This window comes from Akebia trifoliata, chromosome 1 (assembly GCF_017979445.1).
Source record: "Akebia trifoliata isolate Shusen 1 chromosome 1, ASM1797944v1, whole genome shotgun sequence".
NCBI lineage: Eukaryota > Viridiplantae > Streptophyta > Magnoliopsida > Ranunculales > Lardizabalaceae > Akebia > Akebia trifoliata.
This window is the reverse complement of record NC_141375.1, coordinates 3959406-3980710: the sequence shown is the minus strand read 5'-3', so window position 1 is coordinate 3980710 and position 21305 is coordinate 3959406. Positions and strand designations below refer to the sequence as shown.

Sequence of the window (21305 nt, the reverse complement as noted above, 5' to 3'; positions counted from 1 at the left end):
AACATGTAAATAATGTATAATATGATTGTAAGGGTAACAAAGACAATTTATCAGTTTCAACAATGTGTAACAAACATGATTCAGCATCTAAACAAACAACTTTTTCAGCACTTAAATTCAGCGCTTATAAGTTTCAGCGCTTAATGCTATTCAGCACTTATTTTTTTCAGTTTAACAAACAGCACCTAACTCAGCCCAAAAATTAGACGGGGTTAAATCCGGCGCGTTGACAGCCAGTTTTCTCCGCAAGAATAGTACTGCAAAGAGTACTGGAGTACCTTGGTTCATTCCTTCTTCCCCAGACCAAATTTCGGCGCACGGCTCTAAAGTGCGCCATGGTGCGTCCCAATAGATTCAACTCTGCGTCAGCCGAGAAGGCGAAGGGTTCGAGCCGCTCAAGAAACGCGGATCGATCTTCTTACTTCGCCCGAAGAGAGGCGGCCAAGGTACTTCGGGCCGTACTACAAGGTGACGCGCGGCGTCGGGCCGTCGCCTCCATCAAATCCTTCGTTTACAGCCCTTCTATTAGGAACAAGAAGGCCACTTTCGCTCTGGTCTGTCAAACCCTCAAGCGTAAGTTAGCATTCTTCCCTCCCATTTTCTCTATTTGTGTTGTAGTGCTGGTATTTGCTAAGGTACGCCGGGAGGGCAGCATACGTAACTCACCTAAACTGTTCATTAATAGAGCATGTAAAAACCAGTTACTAATAGAGCATTATTGTGAAGTAATGCAAATGGATTTTGTAATTGTCGTAGGCCGAGATGACTCTTCTGAGTTGTGGGAGATTTTTTGGATCTCCCACCACTCGAGATATGAGTTACAAAGATTATAAGTATTTCCTTGAAATACGTGTTACAATGATCGATTGATTTCTCATCGAGATACGAGTTACAGTGGATGATCAACCTAGGTCGTCTTGACGGACACTGACTTAGCCGAACCTTGGATAGGAGTGACTTGGGAGTTTACAGCTTTCATGCGGCTTAAACCCTGATCTAACCGGATATTTAGACGATTTGCCTCTGCAGGGGTAATGAAGCTGTGCGTAGCTCCTGTATTAACCATTGCCTGGGTGGTCTTACCACCAACTTCAATATCGACATACATAAGACCCTTCCGTTGACAGTTATTCTGAGTCTCAGATGTCTGTTTCATTGCATTCAATAGATGCAAGGCTCCCATGTGAGGAGAACTTCTAGTCAGGTCGTCTTCTCCCTTGGAACTTCTGAATTCTGATCGTCTCTTCCGATGATGCATCAGAATCTCCGGCCACTGCCTGACATCACTTTAATTTGAAAAGACACCAGTGAGGTGCCGGCCAAGGAGTTTCCGACGAACAAGTTAGATCTTAGATAAATTGCAAAGAAAGAAGAGAATAAATGTCAGAGAGTTTTTTGTGTAGTGCATTGTCCCTTGAATAGGAGAAGTCTCTCTATTTATAGATTTGACTCGTTAAAGGAGATAGTAAATTCAGTTATAACCACTCACCCATATTCTCTAGTATTTATGGTAATAAAAGTCCATGATGTTTTGATGATAATGAAGACACCTTCCTTATGGTGCTTGTAACCTCCATGAGAAGTAACCTTAAATATGTAACTGCTCTAACTCGGTGATTGTTCAATTCTTCGAGTTAACTCAGTTGAGTTATGTATTTTCATCTCTATCGGGCACCATGTATGTTTTACCTTGGTAGTAGAGCATATTGTAATACCCTTTGCTATTTGGGTAGCTTCACATAATTCTCTTAGTATATCAATTTCCGTAGAATAATTTTTAAATGTAGAAGGAGGCGAAGTAATAACATTTGTAGTGTCAGCGTTTGAGCAAGATCATGCGAAGAAGTAGTAGCAGTAGTAGCTGTTGAGCAGGGCAGGATAAGAAGAAGAAGTAGTAGTTGCTGAACAAGGTAGGAGAAGAAGAAGAAGTAGTGACTGCTGAGCGCGATAAAAGAAGAAGAAGTAGCAGTAGTACTAGCTGTTGAGTAGGGTAGGAGAAGAAGAAGTAGCAGCAATAGTAGCCGTTGTTGCTGCTGTCAGAACTTGGTAGAATCACTTTAGTGTTTGAGGGAAAGGTTGAATGATTTAGCAACGGGTAAGCTCCTTGAAGAGTTTTAATCTCTTTTAGAGGAAAATGGTAAGGGGCCGACTCCTTGAGGAGTCTGGACCTCCTTCAGATAAAAATAACAAGAGGTTAGCTCCTTGAGGAGTTTGGATCTCCTTCATATGAAAATACCATGGGGTTGGCTCCTCCTCAGATGAAAATACGATGAGGTCAACTCCTTGAGGAGTATGGACCTCCTTGAGCTTTGGAAGAGTGAAGGGGTTGACTCCAATAGGGAGGTCGAACCTCCTTAAGGTTGAGAGGAGGTGATGGGGTCGGCCAATATAAAAGGTCGAACCACCTTGGGCCATTGTTAAAGGGTCGGATCCCTTTTGGCAGAACCGATTGAGGTATGGGTCAAACCCATGATACTTGGTTAATTGGGTTGAACCATATCTGAATGTCTTGATTTGACAACTTTACTAATCCCAACGAGTGATTTTTTTAGTTCCTACACGAGTCATCTCGGTATTCTCTCGTAAATGAGATGAGACTACCCATTTTCTACTTGGTTCTTCTTTCTAGTTCATAGATCTACAACAACAAAAAAAAAAAAAAAAAAAAGGACTTGTTTCGTCCAAAATAATGAGATTATTCGTCCGATTCAATTCGGTGTCTTCGTGAACTAGACGATTGAGGAAATCGAGATTGACAATTGTTGCATCGAGAATCCATAGGATGTTGTACTACATTAGCCATGAATTGTTTCATATAGCTTACCCATAGTGTAACTTCAAGAAATGTCGAAACTTTTCTACTTTTCGAGACATATAGCTGTCATTTGAGATGGATTAGATTTAGAAGCATTTTTCAAGCAATGGACGATGATTAAAAGGCTCCTTTGATCAAGAATGTAGTTATCATTATGTGAAAAAACATGAAAGAAGCTTGAGGGTGGTTGAGATTACCAACCAACAAAAACTCATAGCAGACCCATTGCTTATAGAATTGAAGAATCCAATTTATTTAATCAGCGAAGAAGGTTCCCTTGAAATCTTTAAATGCTTTAAACCCAAGAAATATCAATGGGGTTCCTCTCATTGCCTTTGAAGCTCTTAGAGTTCATCTCTTTCGAAATCCCTCAACAATCACTCGAAATAGTTATGCCTTAATTGGTTTAACATTTTTGTTTGCTATGAGCATTGTTTTCTATTAGTTGGAGTGTCTCATACTACTAGAGTATAGAAAGTTGTAGGGGTATTTTTTGAAAGGGGTTGAAGAGAAAAAGACAATAAAGTTGGGAGTATTCTTGGGAAAGGGAAGAAGAGAGAAGACAATGGAGGAGGGACAACCGTCCTCGAGATACATTTTTATGGGGGTATAAATCTTAAGACAAATGAGTGGGGTCCACCATTGTGTTTTACTATATAGATTTAATCCTCTTGACATAAACAAGCGGTTGAAGATCATTACTTGGAATTCGATAATATGTCATTCATGACTTGTGGTAGTTTTTCTTGCAAGTTTTCTAATATTTTTAATCCCATGACTTTTGTACAATCACGTAGAATACAAACTTTCCATGATTTTTGGATTTTGATGGGTTTATGTGTAGAGGTGGGGTCTTGATCCCAGGTTAATGGTATTGCCACATATAGGCGTTACCACCTCACCGAGGTGGCACCTGAATGAACTTTCCATGATTGGCACATGCTTGTAAACAAAAAAAAATATGGCAGTTCGAAGCTGTCCACTCGCAGGCTTTTCTGGCTGAGAGATTGTATTGGCACAGCAACTTTTACTTACAGCACACCCATCCTTTTGAAATTAAATTACTATTTACATATAAATGGGTGTGTTATAAGTAAAAGTTGCTGTGGTAATAGCAGCTCTCTTTCTGGTTTGCTTTCTTTGTGTGTGCTTTCCTTCGTTCTTCATCTTCGAACTTTGCTTTCCTTCCAACTAGTTTTCAGTCTGCTTATACTCCAAAATGCTCAAGAACATGGCCGTCTAAGTCATTCCTGTGGAGTGGTTAGGATTTAGGTGGACCCCTATACAATGATTGGTCTAAACTTATTGATTGTTCTCTTTTTTTTTTCTCAGATCTATCTATTCTTAAGGATGTTTTGGAGGTTGCTAATATACTCAATGGCAAGTGGAAGGTATTAGAGCAAGTCCACTTTTTTATTATTATCTATATCTCTGAAAGTTCTTGTGTTTCCACTCTGTCTTTATTTGAGAAATATTTACTTCCCTATGCAAGTACGTTAGAACCACAATAGAACATGTTTACTGTTTGTTGTTTTAAATTTGTAACATTTTTTCAGTAATATAATAGCTGATTCTTCTTTTGCAGAGGCAAGAGGAATTGATATACATAATCACATATGACATTCTCTTTGGCCAGGTTATTTCTTTATGTGTTTGAGCTTGAAATTGTCATACAATTTCCTAGATCGTTCATTTTTAATATTGTTTAACATAAAAGCGGGTTGTATTTAAAAGACATCCTACTTATATTTTATTATAATTACAATCTTCTCCAAAGAAAATGGACGATGGCTTGAAAACTTAATGAGTGGAATGAACCATTCATGATCAATTGGTGATATTGCATGGATTAGCTATTGGGGAATATACTTGCATGAACTTTGATTTTTTGACTCACTAATCCCCCATAAAAAATGCTTAATTATGCAAGACTAAAAGTTCTTGGTAAGCTCTTTTGTCTAAGAGGTTAATTGATTCAGTCATCGGCCAAGCTAGTTTGGACAAGCATAGCTCCATCAAAGTGGCCTTTTTCCCATAGGGTCAGGCAAACAGCTTTAGATATCACCACTTTAGCAAATGGAAAATTATTTCAAATATGTGTTTTGTTTGTAAATCAAGCAATGAGTTACTCATGCATCTTCTCCCGCGGTTGTCTTTTGGCAAGGGGACTTTTTCTTTGCACTTTTGTGGTGCTATTGGTCTTTGGTCATGCCAAAAAATTTCATGGTTTTGCCACAAGTGGAATGTGCAAGTCCATAATGATACAATCTGACTAATTAGCAAGCTTCTTTTCTTTTCATTCTGTTGTAGTATGTGGTAAGAACATAATAGTAGGATTGTCTGGGATACTTATGGATCTTATTGGTCATTTTGAGGAGTAAGGCTAGTTTACTTCATGGGGTTTCTACCCTTTAATATTTCCAAGGCCTTCCTGGTATTGAGCGTTTCCATGGGTGGGGGAGATCATTTTAGGAGGAATGTAATTTTAAAGGGGGTTGTACATTTTATACTTCCTCTACTTGCTTCTCTCTTTGAAGCTCTCACTTGTAAATTGTATGTTATCATTTTACTTCACCCTCCTTGTTTTTTATTTTTATTTTTATTAGTAATATTGATTGATGTAAAAAGCAAGAAGAAAAAGGGAGCAAATGCAATCAAGAAGACTGACCTAAAGTAGAGCAAAAAAAATGCCACACCAAGACAAGAACCACACCCTCACTGATTACAATGAACCCTTACCCCTAATATTACATACATTCTCCCATTGAAATAGGAAATCCTCAAAGAAGAATCCTTAAACTCATCAAAAAGCTTACACCACAAGAAGATAAGACTTAACACAAGTACCCACCAGTAATGACATCAGAGATATAATCCACCTTCGCCTAAAAATGCACCCATTTATTTCCTTCCATAAGCACTTACAAATAGCAAAAGGCATTAGGCTCCATAGAATTCTCTTTCCACCGGGAAGCACGAAGATAGTCTACATTGAAATATCGTAGAAATGGAATTTGGGAACAACTAATAGAATTTGAATGACTATAAGGAGTGAAACCAAATAGTTCTAGAGAAATCACAATGCAGGAGAAGATGATCAGCAAACTCCCCATCGTGTTTGCATAAGGGACACCTATTGACAAAGATGAGCCCCTAATCATTAGATTATTGACAGTCAATCCTATCAAGCGAAGCTGACCAAATGAAAAGACACATTGGATGGAACTTTAGGACCCAGACCACAGATTTAATAAATATCCAAACTACAGGATGCCAAAGCAGAATAAAAAATCTAAACAGAAAACTAAAATGTCCTGACTTTTCAACCAAATTCTTTGTTCGACAATAAGAGGGTTGATGTAGATCACTTAGTTGGCAATTCTCTATTTTTTGTTATTAGAAAGAGAATTCTATGGAAGTGTATATGGAAGGGGAGAAATGGTCATTAGTTTCAAGGGAGGGAGATATCTTTTTATGATGTTATTATTAACATTTTAGGTCTTATTTTCTTTTGGTGCTACCTTTTCTCTGATTTTAAGGACCTATTTTTTAAGGACTTTTTGTTGATGTGGGATCATGTGTCCATTGATAGCTTGGATAGTCATCAACAACTTGGTTTGTTGTTTTCCTTGTTTTGTCTTCTCTTCTTGTTAGTTAGGTCACATCAACCACCTTTTCTGTTCTCTTTGCTATTATGTTTGAATACATTTTGCTAATAAAGATAATGGTCTTTCTATTTACTATTCCATTCTGAATGTAAGTATTGCAATAAAACTATTAGAGGTAGATATCTTGAAATTACTCTCAGAAGTACTAGAATATATCATCATCATCATCTATCTATCATGAACTCCTCATCTGTATCTCTTAATTTCTTGTCAAAAGGAAAGCTACGCTTAGTGATCTCTTGAATTAAATTCTTTCCTACAGGATATTGCATTGGTGGGTGCTGCAGAAGAGTTTCTCCTGCCCCGAAGAGATGCTCTACAATCTGCTTTGGCTCAGCTTTGCGCAAGTAAAAAAGTGAAACACATTGAAGACCTATTGCTCCTAAATAATCAAACTCATGGTCTGTATTCAGAGTACTTTATTGCTAATATGTTGGATACTCCTTGTAGTTATGTGCATCATGCTTAGGCCCCGTTTGGATAGAAAGTAGTTTTAGGAGAAATTAATTTTTAGAAAGAAAAAAGTAGTTTCCTTTTATGGTATGTTTGATTGCATGGAAAGTGACTTTCCATGGAATTTGAAATCCATGGAAAAATAATGGTGGAAAATAGGTAGGGTTGGAAAATCAAATTCCATTGTTTGATTTTATTTGGATAAAATCATGGAAAAATAAGAGAAAAAAGAAGAAGAGGAAAGTGAGGAGGAGAAGGAGGAAGAAGATGAGAGGAGGGGGAGAGGAAGAAGAAGATGAGGAGGAAGAGGGAGGGGGGAGGATGTGGCGGTGGCGATGGTGGTGGCGGTAACAGTGGTGACGGAGGTAAGTGAGGAAGAAAGGAGAACGTGGTGGCGGTGGCGGCAGCGGAGGTAAATGAGGAAGATTAGGGGAAAACGTCGTGGTGGTGGCGGCGGAGGTGAGGGATGGAGAAGGAGAAGAAGAAGAAGAGAGAGAGAGAGAGAGAGAGAAGATGGCCAAATATGGTGATGACGGAGACGGCGATGGTGACGACGACGAGGTCAGTGTGATGGTGGTGGTGGTAGGGAAGAAGAAGATATGAGTGGGGAAGAATTGAGATGGAAAATATGGGTGGATTTTACTTTCCCACCTATATAGGTGGGAAAGTAAAATCCACCCATATTTTCCATGGGTGGGAAAGTGAAATCCATGTTATGATGGACTTTTTGATTGGGGTGGAAAATGAATTTCCATTTCCATGTGCAATCAAACACTTGAAAAATGTCATTTTCCACCTTATTTTCCATGTGCAAACAAACATACCCTTAAAAAATTACCTTTTAATAGTAATTTTCTAAAATGAATCCAAAAAGACTTTCTAACTTTTTAACTTTCAAAAGCAAAAAAGTTACCTTTTTTATGTGTATCCAAACAGGCTCTTAGTGTTTGACATTGTCATATTGGGTGAACCCATTATTCTTGTTAGTTTTGCCAAGATATTTGAATTAAAGAAAATTTTGAATTTCGGGTCATTTCCAAGCCATCATGCCAAGAATTTGCTACTCTATTATTTTAAACTTCTCTTCCATGGAAATTATTTTACTTGTACAACCAGACTGTTTCAATTTCATCTTCGTACGTGTGTTGATTATGGTATGGGTCATGTGATTACCTTGACCTGCAAATCTAATGTTTTTTTATGTTCAAATCTTTTGGCTTTTAAATCCAAGATAGGGACCATAAGATAGCATGCTTTCACAATGTAGAAAAATTTCGCTCATCTATCTTACACTTGTATTCTGTTCTGGTTTTATTGGACTTGCTTTCTAGATAACTGGTCTTTTGTTTAAAATTCTCCATTTCTAATGGTACTTTAAATTTAACGTAACTTCTGTTTGCAGATATTTCAAAGCCTCGATATGTTCGAGTAAATACCTTGAAATTGGATGTCGAGTCAGCTGTTTATGAACTGGGGAAACAAAACTCGGTACTTTTTGAAACTTGTATGAAGTGTAGTGCTTCTGCTTGACTCTAAGATCTTACATGGTATAACTAATTATACATATTAGACATTCTTATTTTCATTTCCATCTAGAATAGTATTGTATTTCGTTCTTGGTTTTTTTTTTTTTTTTTGTTTTTTTTTGTTTTCAAATAAAATAATAACGATAGAAATATGAAAAGTAAAATAAAACATTTTGGCAGAGCATCACTTGATAAATATGGATTCCTAACATTGATCCACGGTTTTATTTTACCACCCTAAAAAATTATTATATGGAGCATACATTACACAAACTCTCTTTCAAAGGCATTTTTTTTAATTAAATACCGGAAAATGAAGGTTAGGGTGTGGCTCTACGCTGATGTGTCCAATACGACAAAAAATTGTAAAAGTCTCATAACTTCTTTGTAACATATCTGTTCGTTGAATAGGTCAAAAAGGACGACATGGTTCAAGATTTGTTGGTGCTCCCGTCAGGGACTGATTTGCATGATCATCCCCTGGTCATGAATGGAAGTGTCTTTTTGCAAGTAAGTTATTATTATTATTAATTTTTTTTATGTAAGTTTTTGTTGGGACATCTTTTTCCCCCCCGAACAGTCAGTAACACCTTGTTGGGGTCTATTATCTTATCTAATAAAAATATAGAGATTCTATTGCCTCACCAACTTTACTAAGAGCACCCCAACATGTTCGCTAACTCTTCCTTAATTTCATATGAATTGTGGTGCTATTAGTAAAAGTTAGTGTGGCAATAGAATCTCTCTAAAAATATAAGTTTCTGAACATATTATTTTGTTTTGGATGCTATCAGGGTAAGGCAAGCTCTATGGTGGCGGTTGCCCTTGGCCCTGAGCCAGGATGGGAGGTAAATTAATTCTCAGCTATACAAATCATGGTTTTACGTGAATTGCACCTGCGTTTGATCCATAATAACTACTACACATTTACGTGAATCGTATCTCTACTAGCTTTAATAGTTGTGAAATGTGTTATTTTTTCTTTTCAATTGCTTATTTCATGTTCAATGTTTCTGAAGGTTCTTGATGCTTGTTCAGCTCCGGGGAACAAAACTGTTCACCTTGCTGCGCTCATGAGAGGAAAGGGAAGAATTGTAGCATGCGAACTTCATAAAGAAAGGGTTAAACGTTTAGAAGAAACTATCAAACGTTCTGGGGCTTCTAGTATCCTTTTCATTGTTTTCTGATGTTGGAGGTGCCATCTGCTTTTGTTTGGTTGTATAATTTGTTTTTCATTGTTTTTTGGATTGTTTTGTATCTTTGATAGATTTGTGTTTCTTCTATCTTCCAATTGGTCATCTCGACGTCCATTTTGACTTAATGAAATTATCAACACAAAACGAAGTCCTCACGAAATGGCCCTCTACATGCCTTGGACAATTTGGTCTCTGATGTAAGGGATTTAATATTTGGAGTGACCATGTAGTAGACTTCCTCCTCTACAACGTTTAAAACGCATCCATTTCATTGTTCCATTCTTTTTTTTTTTTTTGAATGAAACTGAAAATTTTGGAATATACTGAAAGACTCTGAAATATTGGTTATAAATAAAAGGAAATAGTTTTTATTCATGTGAAAATATAGAAAACTATTTTTTTAAGTTTTCAAGATGAAAGTTAGAATTAAACCAAATGAAAAAGGAACATAGGAGGTTGAGGGCAGAGCTCAAAAGAAAGTAAAACAACAAAAAAGGAGAAAAAAAAAAGAACCGAAAACCTTACAACTTACAAGCTTTCCTTACACGCTTGCTAACATCTGAAAATAAAATTCTCTAAAAAGAGAACTTCGAAAGTCATAATAAGATTTGCACCAAAAGAAAAAGGCCTAAAATGTTAATGATGACCTCATGAAACGAGTCCCCCCCCCCCTCCCTCACACACACACACACACACACACACACACACACACACATATGTTGAATTCTTTTTCTTCTTTCATGCTTTCATTATTCTATGATTTTCAAAGCTTAACCTGACATAAAGATGTGGAAGTTTTGCATGGGGATTTCTTAAACATAAGCAAAGAAAATCCCTTATACTCAAAGGTATGTCCTAACTTGCTCCCATGACTGGGATGTGGAATCACATTAGCAAAAGCTGAATTTTGTATAGGCTCTATCACATGTTTATCTGTATACAGTCTCTGTTTTTCAATAATAATTTTCTTGTACAGGTTCGTGCCATTCTCTTAGATCCTTCCTGCTCTGGGTCTGGGACTGCTGCTGAGAGATTAGATCATCTGCTTCCTTCGTATAAAACTGGTGAATGCAAGCTCCATTCCTGTTTCAATATTTCACCTTACATTATCATTGTCTTCATCTTCTTTTGAGAATTCTTGTAAACAGGAAGTGATTTTGTCTAAACTGTAATTAGCTCTAGCTGCTGATGTTGCTGACATTCAAAGGGTGAAAAGGTTAGCTGCTTTCCAAAGCAAGGCTCTTGCGCATGCATTATCTTGTAAGTTAGTCTACTCTATTGGGATATTTGATTCAATGGGTCCCTTTTGCTTAATCTTTCTTATATTGTGTTCATTAGATCTAATACAACCAGGAAAGAAATACATGCGAAGACAAATGAAATTAAGTCAAAAAGACTGAAGGTTTCAGTTATATATAAAAAAAAAGGCTGAAGGTTTTATTCTAATAGAGTTGTGCTGACAAGTTTCTATTTTAGGTCAGAAATTTGATGGTCAAGGGTGACAAAGTGATTTCTCATGTAGACTTTTTTATTTTATTTTTGGAGGGGGAAAGTATTGGAATAATATAGTTTATTATTAGTTTTCTATTTATTTCTATGTAAGGGCATTTATGTTAATACATATTAGTTGATCTAAATATCTGCCAAGCTCTAATTATGAGACTTGACAACTCTGTTTTTTACAATTCTTCTTGGTATTAGAGCCTTAGAGGACCCATCGACTCCTCCTTGGGTTCCTCCACTTTGGTTTTGGGATTTTGAAGTTTTATCTCCTCTCTTTTCTCCTCCCATCTATCTTTTAGACCTTGAGATCAAACTAACCTAGCAGTAGTTTCGTTAGAGGATCTCCCCTTTGGGGGTTCTTTTTGGTTTGGAATACCCTGATCGCATGATGTGATAAGGATGATTGTTTGATAACAAAAGACTGGTTTGCTGGGTTGCAATCAGATTTTTGTCCGACAGCCGTAGGGTGTGTAATAGGGCTGTTGGGTTACTGGCTGGGCTGCCTGGACTGTGCTGTTGCTGTTTTGGATCAACACGACAGCCCTAGGGTGTGCAATAGGGCTGCTGGCTGGACTGTGCTGCTGTGGTTTTGGGTCTATGTGACAGCTCTAGGACTGTGCTGTTACTGTTTTGGGTTTGTGTGACAGCTTTATGATGTGTGCAAGCCTGTATGGATCTATTTCTGCCCTGTTCTAGGTTTTTCTGCCCTACGACTGTGTTTCTGTCTTGAGATAGGGTTGCTGGGTGCTCTTGTGCATATGCCTGCTTTGTGACTGCCACTGTGGATTCTTGTGTGTGGTTGCTGTGCACATACCTATTGTTTTCTGCCTATATGATAATCGCACATTGGATTTAGGTTGGCAACAAACCTCCCTTCAAGACAAATCTTTGGTTATATGATTTGCTCTTCGACTTCGAGAAAGTCTTCCACTATTTTTCGTGTTTTGTTTTGAGGCTGGTGTGAGTTTAAGTTTCTTGCCTCGAATTCTTCCTTATCTCTAGTTTCTAATAATCTTTTGTTTTCGCACCCTAAGTGTATGTCGATTTGACCCTACACGTTTTCCCCTAAAATTGTAGTCTTCTTACATTTGATTATTGCTGTTGAGAGTTATGACATCGCACTAGTCTTGGTCTCGGTTCGTCAAACTCTATTTGAGAAGTAGAGGCAAATCTAAATGATTTTTGGGTACTGTTAATACTTGTCGTGGCCGGCGTAGTCGTAGTCGAAGGAGTAGTCTTATTTGGAGTCATTGTGGGAAGACAGACCATGAGAAGGCCTGATGCTTTCCACGTAATACTCATTTGTTGAGCTCTAATGCCACTCCTTCATTGGGGCATTCTGCTCCCCGTGTTGTTACTATGGATTCCTCATTTGTTCCCACCACTATTTCTCCTGGCACTGTTGATTTAGAATTGCTTCAGGCCACGATTTCCACTATTGCTCATGATTAGATCCGTGCTTATACTCACTCATCTTCGACTGTGGTATTAAATACCACGTCTCTAGGTATATCTTTTGCTTTTCATGTAACCTAGTCTGGTCCAGCTCTCCTGACATGGGTTATTGATTATAGTGCCTCTAATTACATGACCGGTGAGTCTAACCAATACACTTCATCTATTTTTCCTAGTACTTATAGGGAGGGTCGCCTTGCTGATGGGTCTCTTACACCTATATACAGCAAGGGTACAATCCCCTTATCATCCAATATTTCTCTTGACTCTGTGCTCCATGTTTCTTACCTATCTCTTAATCTTTTGTCTGTGAGTAGTATTATCAAATCTCTAAATTGTTCAGTGATTTTTTTTCCTACTCACTGTACTTGTCAAGACCTGACTTCGAGGAGGATTTTTGGCAAGGGATATTAGAGGTATCGGTTGTACTTTTTTGAATCTCCGCATACTGCTGTTTCGGCCTCTTTTGGGAGTTTGTTCCTCTTCCCTTTGGGGAGTAGATTGTTGGTTGCAAATGAATTTTCACTGTTAAGTACCTTGCGGATGGCACTGTTGATCGATACAAGGCACGCCTTATTGCCAAGGGATTTACGTAGACTCTTGGAAAAGATTTTGGCGCTACATTTGCCCCTATAGCTAAACTTACCACCGTTTGTCTCCTTATCTCTCTAGATGCATGTCACTCATGGGCTTTTCACCAACTCGATGTGAAAAATGCATTTCTGAATGGTGATCTAACTGAGATTATTTATATGGATCTCCTTCCTGGATTTCGTCTTTAGGGGGAGTATTCTGGGAAGGTATGTTGCCTTCGCAAATCTCTAAATGGTTTGAAGTAGTCTCCGCGAGTTTGGTTTCAATATTTTTCTGAGGTCATTTTATCTAATGGAGTTTTCTAGATGCCACATAGATCATACTTGTTTTATATGTTGAGGCCTTTGCGTCATTGTTCTGATTTATGTGGATGATATTATCTTGATTGGAGCTGATACCCAGTCGATTGACAGGGTAAAGGTGCTATTGGGTCGTGTCTTTGAGGTTAAGGACTTGGGTCCTCTCAAGTACTTCTTGGGGATAGAAGTGGTTTGTTCTCGTTTTGGTATTTCATTATATCAGCTCAAACACACATTAGATCTTCAGGACACTGGCATGCTTGGTTGTCGTCCTGCTTTCTCTTTATGGTTTATAATCATTATTTTCATGCAGAATCTGGTGATCTATTATCTGATCCTTTTTCTTATCAGAGACTCGTAAGTCGTCTAATTTATCTGACTAACACTAGACTGGATTTGACCATTGCAGTTAGTATAGTCAGTCAGTTCATGCATGCTTTGCACACTTCTCATCTTGACGTCGTTTATCGCATTCTTCGCTATTTGAAATCGCGTCCTTGTCTTGAGATTTTCTACTCGTCCATTGCTCAACCTCATTTATCTTGTTTTATTGATGTTGATTGTGCTAGTTCTCTTACAGATAGGAGATCTATCTCTGGTTTCTGTACTTTCCATGGTGGTAACTTGATCTCGTAGAAAAGTAAGAAACAAAGTGTGGTTTCTCGTTCTTCTGCTGAAGCTGAGTATCGAACTATGACCCTTCTCACATGTGAGCTTATTTGACTTCGGTCTTTGTTGACTAAGCTGAGATTTCCTATCTCTAGTTTCTCCACATTGTTCTGTACCAACAAGTCTATTATCGTGCTTTCCTTTGACTCCGTTCTTGATGAGAGAACTAAGCATATAAAGGTTGATATCCACTTTCTCAAGGAGAGAGTCCGATTTGGTGTTCTTTAGAGAGTATTTGTGTCTTTTTTCAGATTAGCTTGCTAACATGCTTACGAAGTCTGTTGGTTCATTTGTTACTAACTCTCATTTTGTCAAGTTGGGTTTGGTTGATATATTTGCCTAACTTGAGGGGAAGTATTGGAATAATGTAGTTTATTATTAGTTTTCTATTTATTTCTATTTAAGGGCATTTATGTTAATACACATTAATTAATATAAATATCTGCTAAGCTCGCATTATGAGACTTGACAAATCTCCTTTTTACAATTCTTCTAAAAGAAAATTGGGGGGGCACTTTGTGGAAAGAGAAGATATAAATCTAGATAGAGTTGAATAAACAATTAGGAATTGTTGGGGCCAGGGGTGGAGCTAGTAAGGAGCTGGTGGGGGCCATTGCCCCCACAGAACTTTGAGACGCCCCTATATTTTCAACTAATTACATGCCCCATTTATCCCCACTCCCTCACCTCTCTCCCCATGTGCCTCCACAACCTCACCTCCCTCCAATTTTTGCACCCCCTCCCCCTTCAATTTTTTGTTGATGACATTGCTTCTTGACCGGGCCTTCTCATATACTAATTGGAAATGACCTAAATATCATTTTCTTCAACTTCTAACAAAAAACCTTTGAATTTCTCCCTAAAACCATTCATCTTCAAGTTCTTCAACTATACATCTAACCATAGTTTGCCCCCATTACAAGAAAATCCTGGCTCCGCCTCTAGTTGGGGCTATTCCTTTAGCTAGGCAAAGTGGATTTTGTGGAGCATCACTCCTTTGCTATTTGCTGGGCCATTTGGAAGGAACACAATAGAAGGATTTTTGTTGGGAAAGAGCATCCTTTTCATGACATTGTAATCTCAGTTGTAGCTTTTTTGTTCTCTTGGGGTAAAGCCTTTAAGGTGTTTAGGGGGATTCTCTTGGAAGATTTTCTTGTAAGATGAGTTTAGGGTTTAAAATCTGGTGGTGGAGTAACCTTTCTTTGGGGGCTGTTGTATCTTTATTTCTCTTTGGGTTTGCCACCTCAACCACCCAGTTTCTGTCGTATCTTTTTGTTTTCTTAACAATTTTATTTTGCCTATCAAGAAAAAAAAAGAAGGTAGGATTCATGTTGTGGTCCCCCCACTATTTGGAATAATGCTTGTCCTAAAAAAATTAGCTTGTCTGCAAAGTTGAAAAAAAATATGCCCCACTGATGGTTAACCTAATCATATTCTTTGTTACATTTGGCAAATATATTTTAGTAAGTAATTGTAAATTTTGTTTGTTATAATGATGCTCTTTAGTTGCTCTTTCTAGATCTTCTTGTTAATGCCATTGTTCCCAATTCAGAGATGATATTATTTGGTTTTTGGTTGAAGTTCTGTAACCTTTTATTGAATTCTATTTGAACTTTTTGGATGGGTTAATTCTGGATTACATTTTGATATTTTACAGTTCCATCTGTTGAGAGAGTGGTTTACAGCACCTGTTCCATCTACCAAATCGAAAATGAAGATGTTGTGAATTCGGTCCTCTTGCTTGCTGCTTCCCTTAATTTTCAACTGGCTACTCCCTTCCCTCGGTGGCATCGTCGTGGCCTTCCTGTCTTTGAAGGCTGTGAGTATTCTCTCTTAGATCTCTGTTTTTTTTTTTTTTTTTTCCCATGGATCTTTAGTGTGTGTTGTGCGGAAGCAATACAAGAGTAAAAAAGATTGAACAAAAACAAACACACAAGAAAACAGGATTTACGTGGTTCGGAAAAATTGCCTATGCCCACGGGCAGTCATCAAAGATTCTTATTGATAAAGTCATATGGCGTCCTGGTGCTTCCAACGTATTTTCTAGTACCAAAATACTCCAAAATGTTGTATGGACACCAAACCCCAGGCACTCTGTGATGTACCCGAATCCCCGACACTGATGAACCCAAGGCCTGCATACCTCCACCCAAGTAACCCGAGATTAGGGCCAAAATTGACAATGATTTTAGGGCTCAAAGTTCCAAAATGTTTCTCACGTTCAGTTTGTATGGAAAAATCACTAGAAATCCCAACAAAAAACACTTTTCAAATCCCTCGAGAATTAGATCGTCCAAAAATTCAAGGTGTGTAGTCTTATTATAATAGCTGTTTGTTTCTCGACTTATATAGCTGAAAATCTGCTACGGACTGATCCGGTCGAGGACATGGAGGGATTTTTCATTGCACTTTTTGTAAGGAAGAGCACCGTATTTGGCCCAGAAAAGCCATTCTCATTGGAAGACAAACATTCAGAGGCTTCTCTCAATAGAGACAACTCTTCTTCTGACGGGTTAGGGACCTTAATACGACGAAGCAAAGAAGGAACTCCATTACTCTTCAGAAAGAAAACCAAGAACAAGAGAAGATTTCTAATGCCATCTCGCTTTGGTAGAATGTTCCAAATGATGGTAAATGCTGGTAGGATGCGCGAAAGAACTTCGAAGATTATTGGTGTTTGCTGATTCTGATTGTAATATATAATTAATTATTTCTTTCTTTTTTAATGACTTTCTGATTTTGAAGTCTTTTGTTTGTTTCTAGTGAAGAATGTGAGTTCCTTTGTTGTATGGTAGAACCATGTTTAAAATCGGTTCTCGAGGCATTGATTTTGTCAGGACTATTTTTTCTTTATTCGCTAATAAATAGATTAATTATGGAAAAAATCTTTTTTATTAATCCATGATTTATTATGTAAAATCTTTTTTTTTTCTTAGTTTGAAGTGATTAATCTGGTGTTTGACCCGAATGCTTTCAAGTTCTTGCTTTTCCTGGGCTGAACCACATTTTCCAGGAGCACATCCCTGTAAACATGTGCAGTTGTGTATCCCGAGAGAACAAATCTACGGTTCTTGTACATACCATGACAGTGAGTTTTTGAGTCAGAGTTGAGTTGAGTTTGAAAATCATTTACTTTGAGTATATATATTCATGTACTGTGTGGAGTTGGCTGACTGCTCAATTTCATATTTCCTTCCATGGTGGTGGACCTTTGCATCAACAATCAGCTTAAACAGTGATTTTCAGGAAATTTTCTTTTATTTTTGTTTTTATTAGGGCTAAAAATGAGTTGGATCTGAATCTTTCTTAGCGTTCAAATCCGACTCGGATCTGACTAGATGAAACATATCCGAATCAGTTTGTTTTCGCGTAATCCAGATCCTAATCCGATGGTTTGGATAATTCCAGACCATTCAACATTTTTCTGTGCTAATTCTTATACTATCCTGTTTTACCACTACAATTCTTTTTATTTTAAAAGAGTTGATGTTATATTCAAGTAGTAGAAAATGATATTTTGAAAAATCTAAATATATAATTTTCATAGCAATATATTATTTGGATCGAGGCAAGTTATAAGGATGGATTCGGATGCATCTCGGATCAAGGGACATGGAACCATATTCAACATATTTTTTTATTTGGATCATTCCAAAGGTCCAAACCTGTTGAATTTGGATTTCGGATCACTTGAGTTCGAATAAGATCCGACCCATTTTATGCCTTAGGTTATATAAAAATGGGAAAATTATGAAAAAAAAAAAAAATATTTATAAAAAACAATCTAATTTTTAAAAATTAAAAAAAATATAAATCCGGTCATTGAAAGACCGATTTTTCTCTCTCTTCACTTCTCTCTCCTATTTTCTCTCTCTCTTTACTTCTCTCTCCTCCTCTACATTTAAAAAAAAAATCGAATTTTTTTAAAAATACCGGTCATTGAAAGACCGATTTTTCTCTCTCTTCACTTTTCTATCATCTTTCTCTCTCTTCTACATTTTAAAAATAAAATCGATTTTTTTTTAAATACCGATCATTGAAAGATCGGTTTTTTCTCTCTTTTCACGTCTATCTCTTCTTTCTCTTTCCTCTACATTTAACAAAAATTCATGTGGCAATAGAAGCCCTTTTTTAATTATCAAAAACTCTTATAATACATGTACGTTTGTTCATGCTAACTCCTAGTATATATTATAAAAAAATTATAGTTGATTCAATATTTTATATAAAATATTCAATTATTTTAGTAAAATCTAATATATAAGGCTATTTTATCAAAATTGATGAATATTTTACTGAAATTATTGGTACAAGAACATTTATATATTAACTCCAATGGGGGGATTCAATGGCAATTTTGGATCCAATTAGCGGTGACAGTCTGTAGGTTAGGTGTTTGATATCCATTGTCAGCAATATTTCTTCAAGACCACCTGTGAAGGCGCTCCCCCTCACTTACTTAGTATGTGTGATGTATAGACAGCCCAGGGGAGAGACTCATATGCCTTGGTTCTGACCCTGGTTAATCCTGTCCCCCCTAGTCGGATGTAAGGCCAGACTCCATAACGAGATTCAAACCAAGGATTTACCCTACAATAGATATCTGTGTTGTTAAAATGACAATTTCGGATCCAAAAAGTGATGAGAGTCTGTAGGTTATGTGTTTGATATCCAGTATGAGCAATATTTCATCAGGGCCACCCGTGAGGGTGCTCCTCATCGCTTACCTAGTGTGTGTGATGTGTGGCTATTGCACGTGCCCAGCGGAGAGACCCATATGCCTTGGCTCTGACCCTGGTTCATCCGATCCCCCTAATAGCACGTAAGTCCGGACTCGAAAAGAAATTCAAACCGAGGATTTACCTTACAATGGATATCCATGTTGTTAAAATAAATAAATAAATAATATTTAGAATATATATCTGGACCAATATTTATTGGAAATATTTATAATATAATATTATATAAATGAAAGTTTATTTAAAGTTTCCTTGTATAAATGAAAGTTTTTTTTTAAATGTAGAGGAGAGAGAAGTGAAGAGAAAGAAGAAACGAGTCTTCAATGAACGGTATTTAAAAAAATTTGATTTTTTTTAAATGTAGAGGAAAGAGAAGTGAAGAGAGAGAATAATCGGTTTTTTAATGATCGGTATTTTAAAAAAATTCGATTTTTTTAAAATGTAGAGGAGAGAGAAAGAGGATAGAAAAGTGAAGAGAGAGAAAAATCGGTCTTTCAATGATCGATATTTTAAAAAAAATTCGATTTTTTTTTAAATGTAGAGGAGAGAGAAGTGAAGGGAGAGAAAAACTGGTCTTTCAATGACCTGATTTGTATCTTTTTTTAATTTTTTTAAAATTAGATTATTTTTTATAAATATTTTTTTTTCTTGGATTTTTTTTATAATTTTTCCTATAAAAATTCCTATTGTGGGTTCTAAATCCTCTACGAAATAGGGCTGCAACATGGTCGAGTTGGAAGGTAAACCTTGGCTCAACCCAAGTTGTACCCAAACTCAACTCAATGCGGACATCGGGCTTGAGCTTGTTTATCTGAGTTCAGCCCGTGATTAGATTTCTAAAATTGGGATAAGCTCGGGTTGGCTCGAATTAGGTAACTTTCGTCAAGTTGGGCTCTTCATCTAAAAAAATCTGTACCATTATAAATAAACATATATGGCAATAGATTTAACAGGATGGTTCAAGGGACAACAAGTGTTACAATGGTTGTTTGTAGAAATTTTGAAATGGGCTGATTTTTGGGGGAGGATATATTTCTATATTTACACACTAACCATGGCCCATAAAATTTAAACATTTTATATTGTAAACACTGAGTCTTGATTCTATACTGGTGCTGGAGTAACATTAAAATTGACATCGTTCGGAACGTTGATGAGCACATAACCATAGATGCTTATCACTCGTATCTCGATGAAAGGCATTATGATTTTATAGACACATCCACATCAGTAATATCCCAAACGATGTCAATTTCAATGTTACTTCAGCATTTTCCTCTTATGCACTATAAGAGAGTAAGGGGATGTTTGCTTATCTTATTTTTTAACAATTATTTTTTAAATAGCACGTTTGTTTACTCGGTGGCCTTCAAATCTTACAAAGAGTCATTAAGTTCACTTTGTGGCATTCAAAAAATTCTATGAACATAAAAAAGGTTATTTTTCACTGTTAAATTTTAATTTTAAATGATGAGAGTTCAATAGTCATCCAATCTCAAAAACTTAGATTAAGCCCAAAAGAGATTACTATTGTTTTTTTAATTTTATTTGAGCTTTCCCATGAAATCTAGAAGGTTGTATTGTGAATTGCCAATTTTGTAATCCATTGAGCGCAACGATCATTAGTAAGATTTGAAATCTGAGGAAAATGTCTCATGTGGAAATGCATTTGTCAGAAGGTCTTTTAAATAATAATTTTAATTAAAGAGATTTTAACATTAAATGGTGAAGCAATTATTTTTGTTATTTTGAAAATTAATGGACGAGATCAATGGGTCATGTGATTGAAAGTCTCTTGGTTTTTGACTGTCTCTGCTTAAATCTTCTGTTGACTAAAATAGAAAGAAAAATAAATAAAAGATTTTTTTCCTTAGTATAACAAATATATATATTTGGGTATAGCATTGTGTTGAGTTGATAATTAATCGACAAGATCAATGGGTCATGTGAGTTCGGGTTGAGATATTCTAGCCCATGCTCGACTCATCTTCTATATAACTCAGTCCAGGCTCATCCATTGATCGGGTTGAGTCTGGATTGAGTTTGGGTTAACCCCCCCAAGTTGTTGCCCTACTACGAAAGTACTAATTGAATTGGCGTAAGACGTTGTGTCGTCACAAATGATTTAATGGACAAATGAAATAGACGATCCCAAATATTTAAATATTTAAAATGAGGATTTGCTGATGATGATGACTGCGATGGTGATGATACGAAGGCAGTTCTGAAATGGTCAACTTTAGGTGAATATGGCCATTTCAAAGACTTTGTCCTCTATAGGCTATGGGCTTTGCTTCCAAGGGCCAAACACTCTAGAAGTTCAAATATCACAGATATATGAATGAATTATTCAAAGCTAAAGTTGTTGAAGTTAATATTCTTTATCTT

General features: G+C 36.8%; 1 protein-coding gene across 1 annotated transcript; it reads left to right on the top strand.

Moving 5' to 3' along the window:
• Positions 1 to 335: 335 nt before the first annotated feature.
• On the top strand, positions 336 to 17097 carry LOC147410448 (25S rRNA (cytosine-C(5))-methyltransferase NSUN5-like). The gene is made up of 13 exons (XM_086435551.1): positions 336 to 573; positions 4148 to 4206; positions 4401 to 4451; positions 6746 to 6884; positions 8339 to 8424; positions 8874 to 8972; positions 9257 to 9310; positions 9482 to 9626; positions 10445 to 10506; positions 10635 to 10722; positions 10835 to 10918; positions 15836 to 15997; positions 16531 to 17097. The coding sequence occupies exons 1-13, from the start codon at positions 336 to 338 to the stop codon at positions 16860 to 16862; spliced, it is 1599 nt and encodes a 532-aa protein (XP_086291677.1). The 3' UTR covers positions 16863 to 17097.
• The last annotated feature ends 4208 nt before the right edge of the window (positions 17098 to 21305 follow it).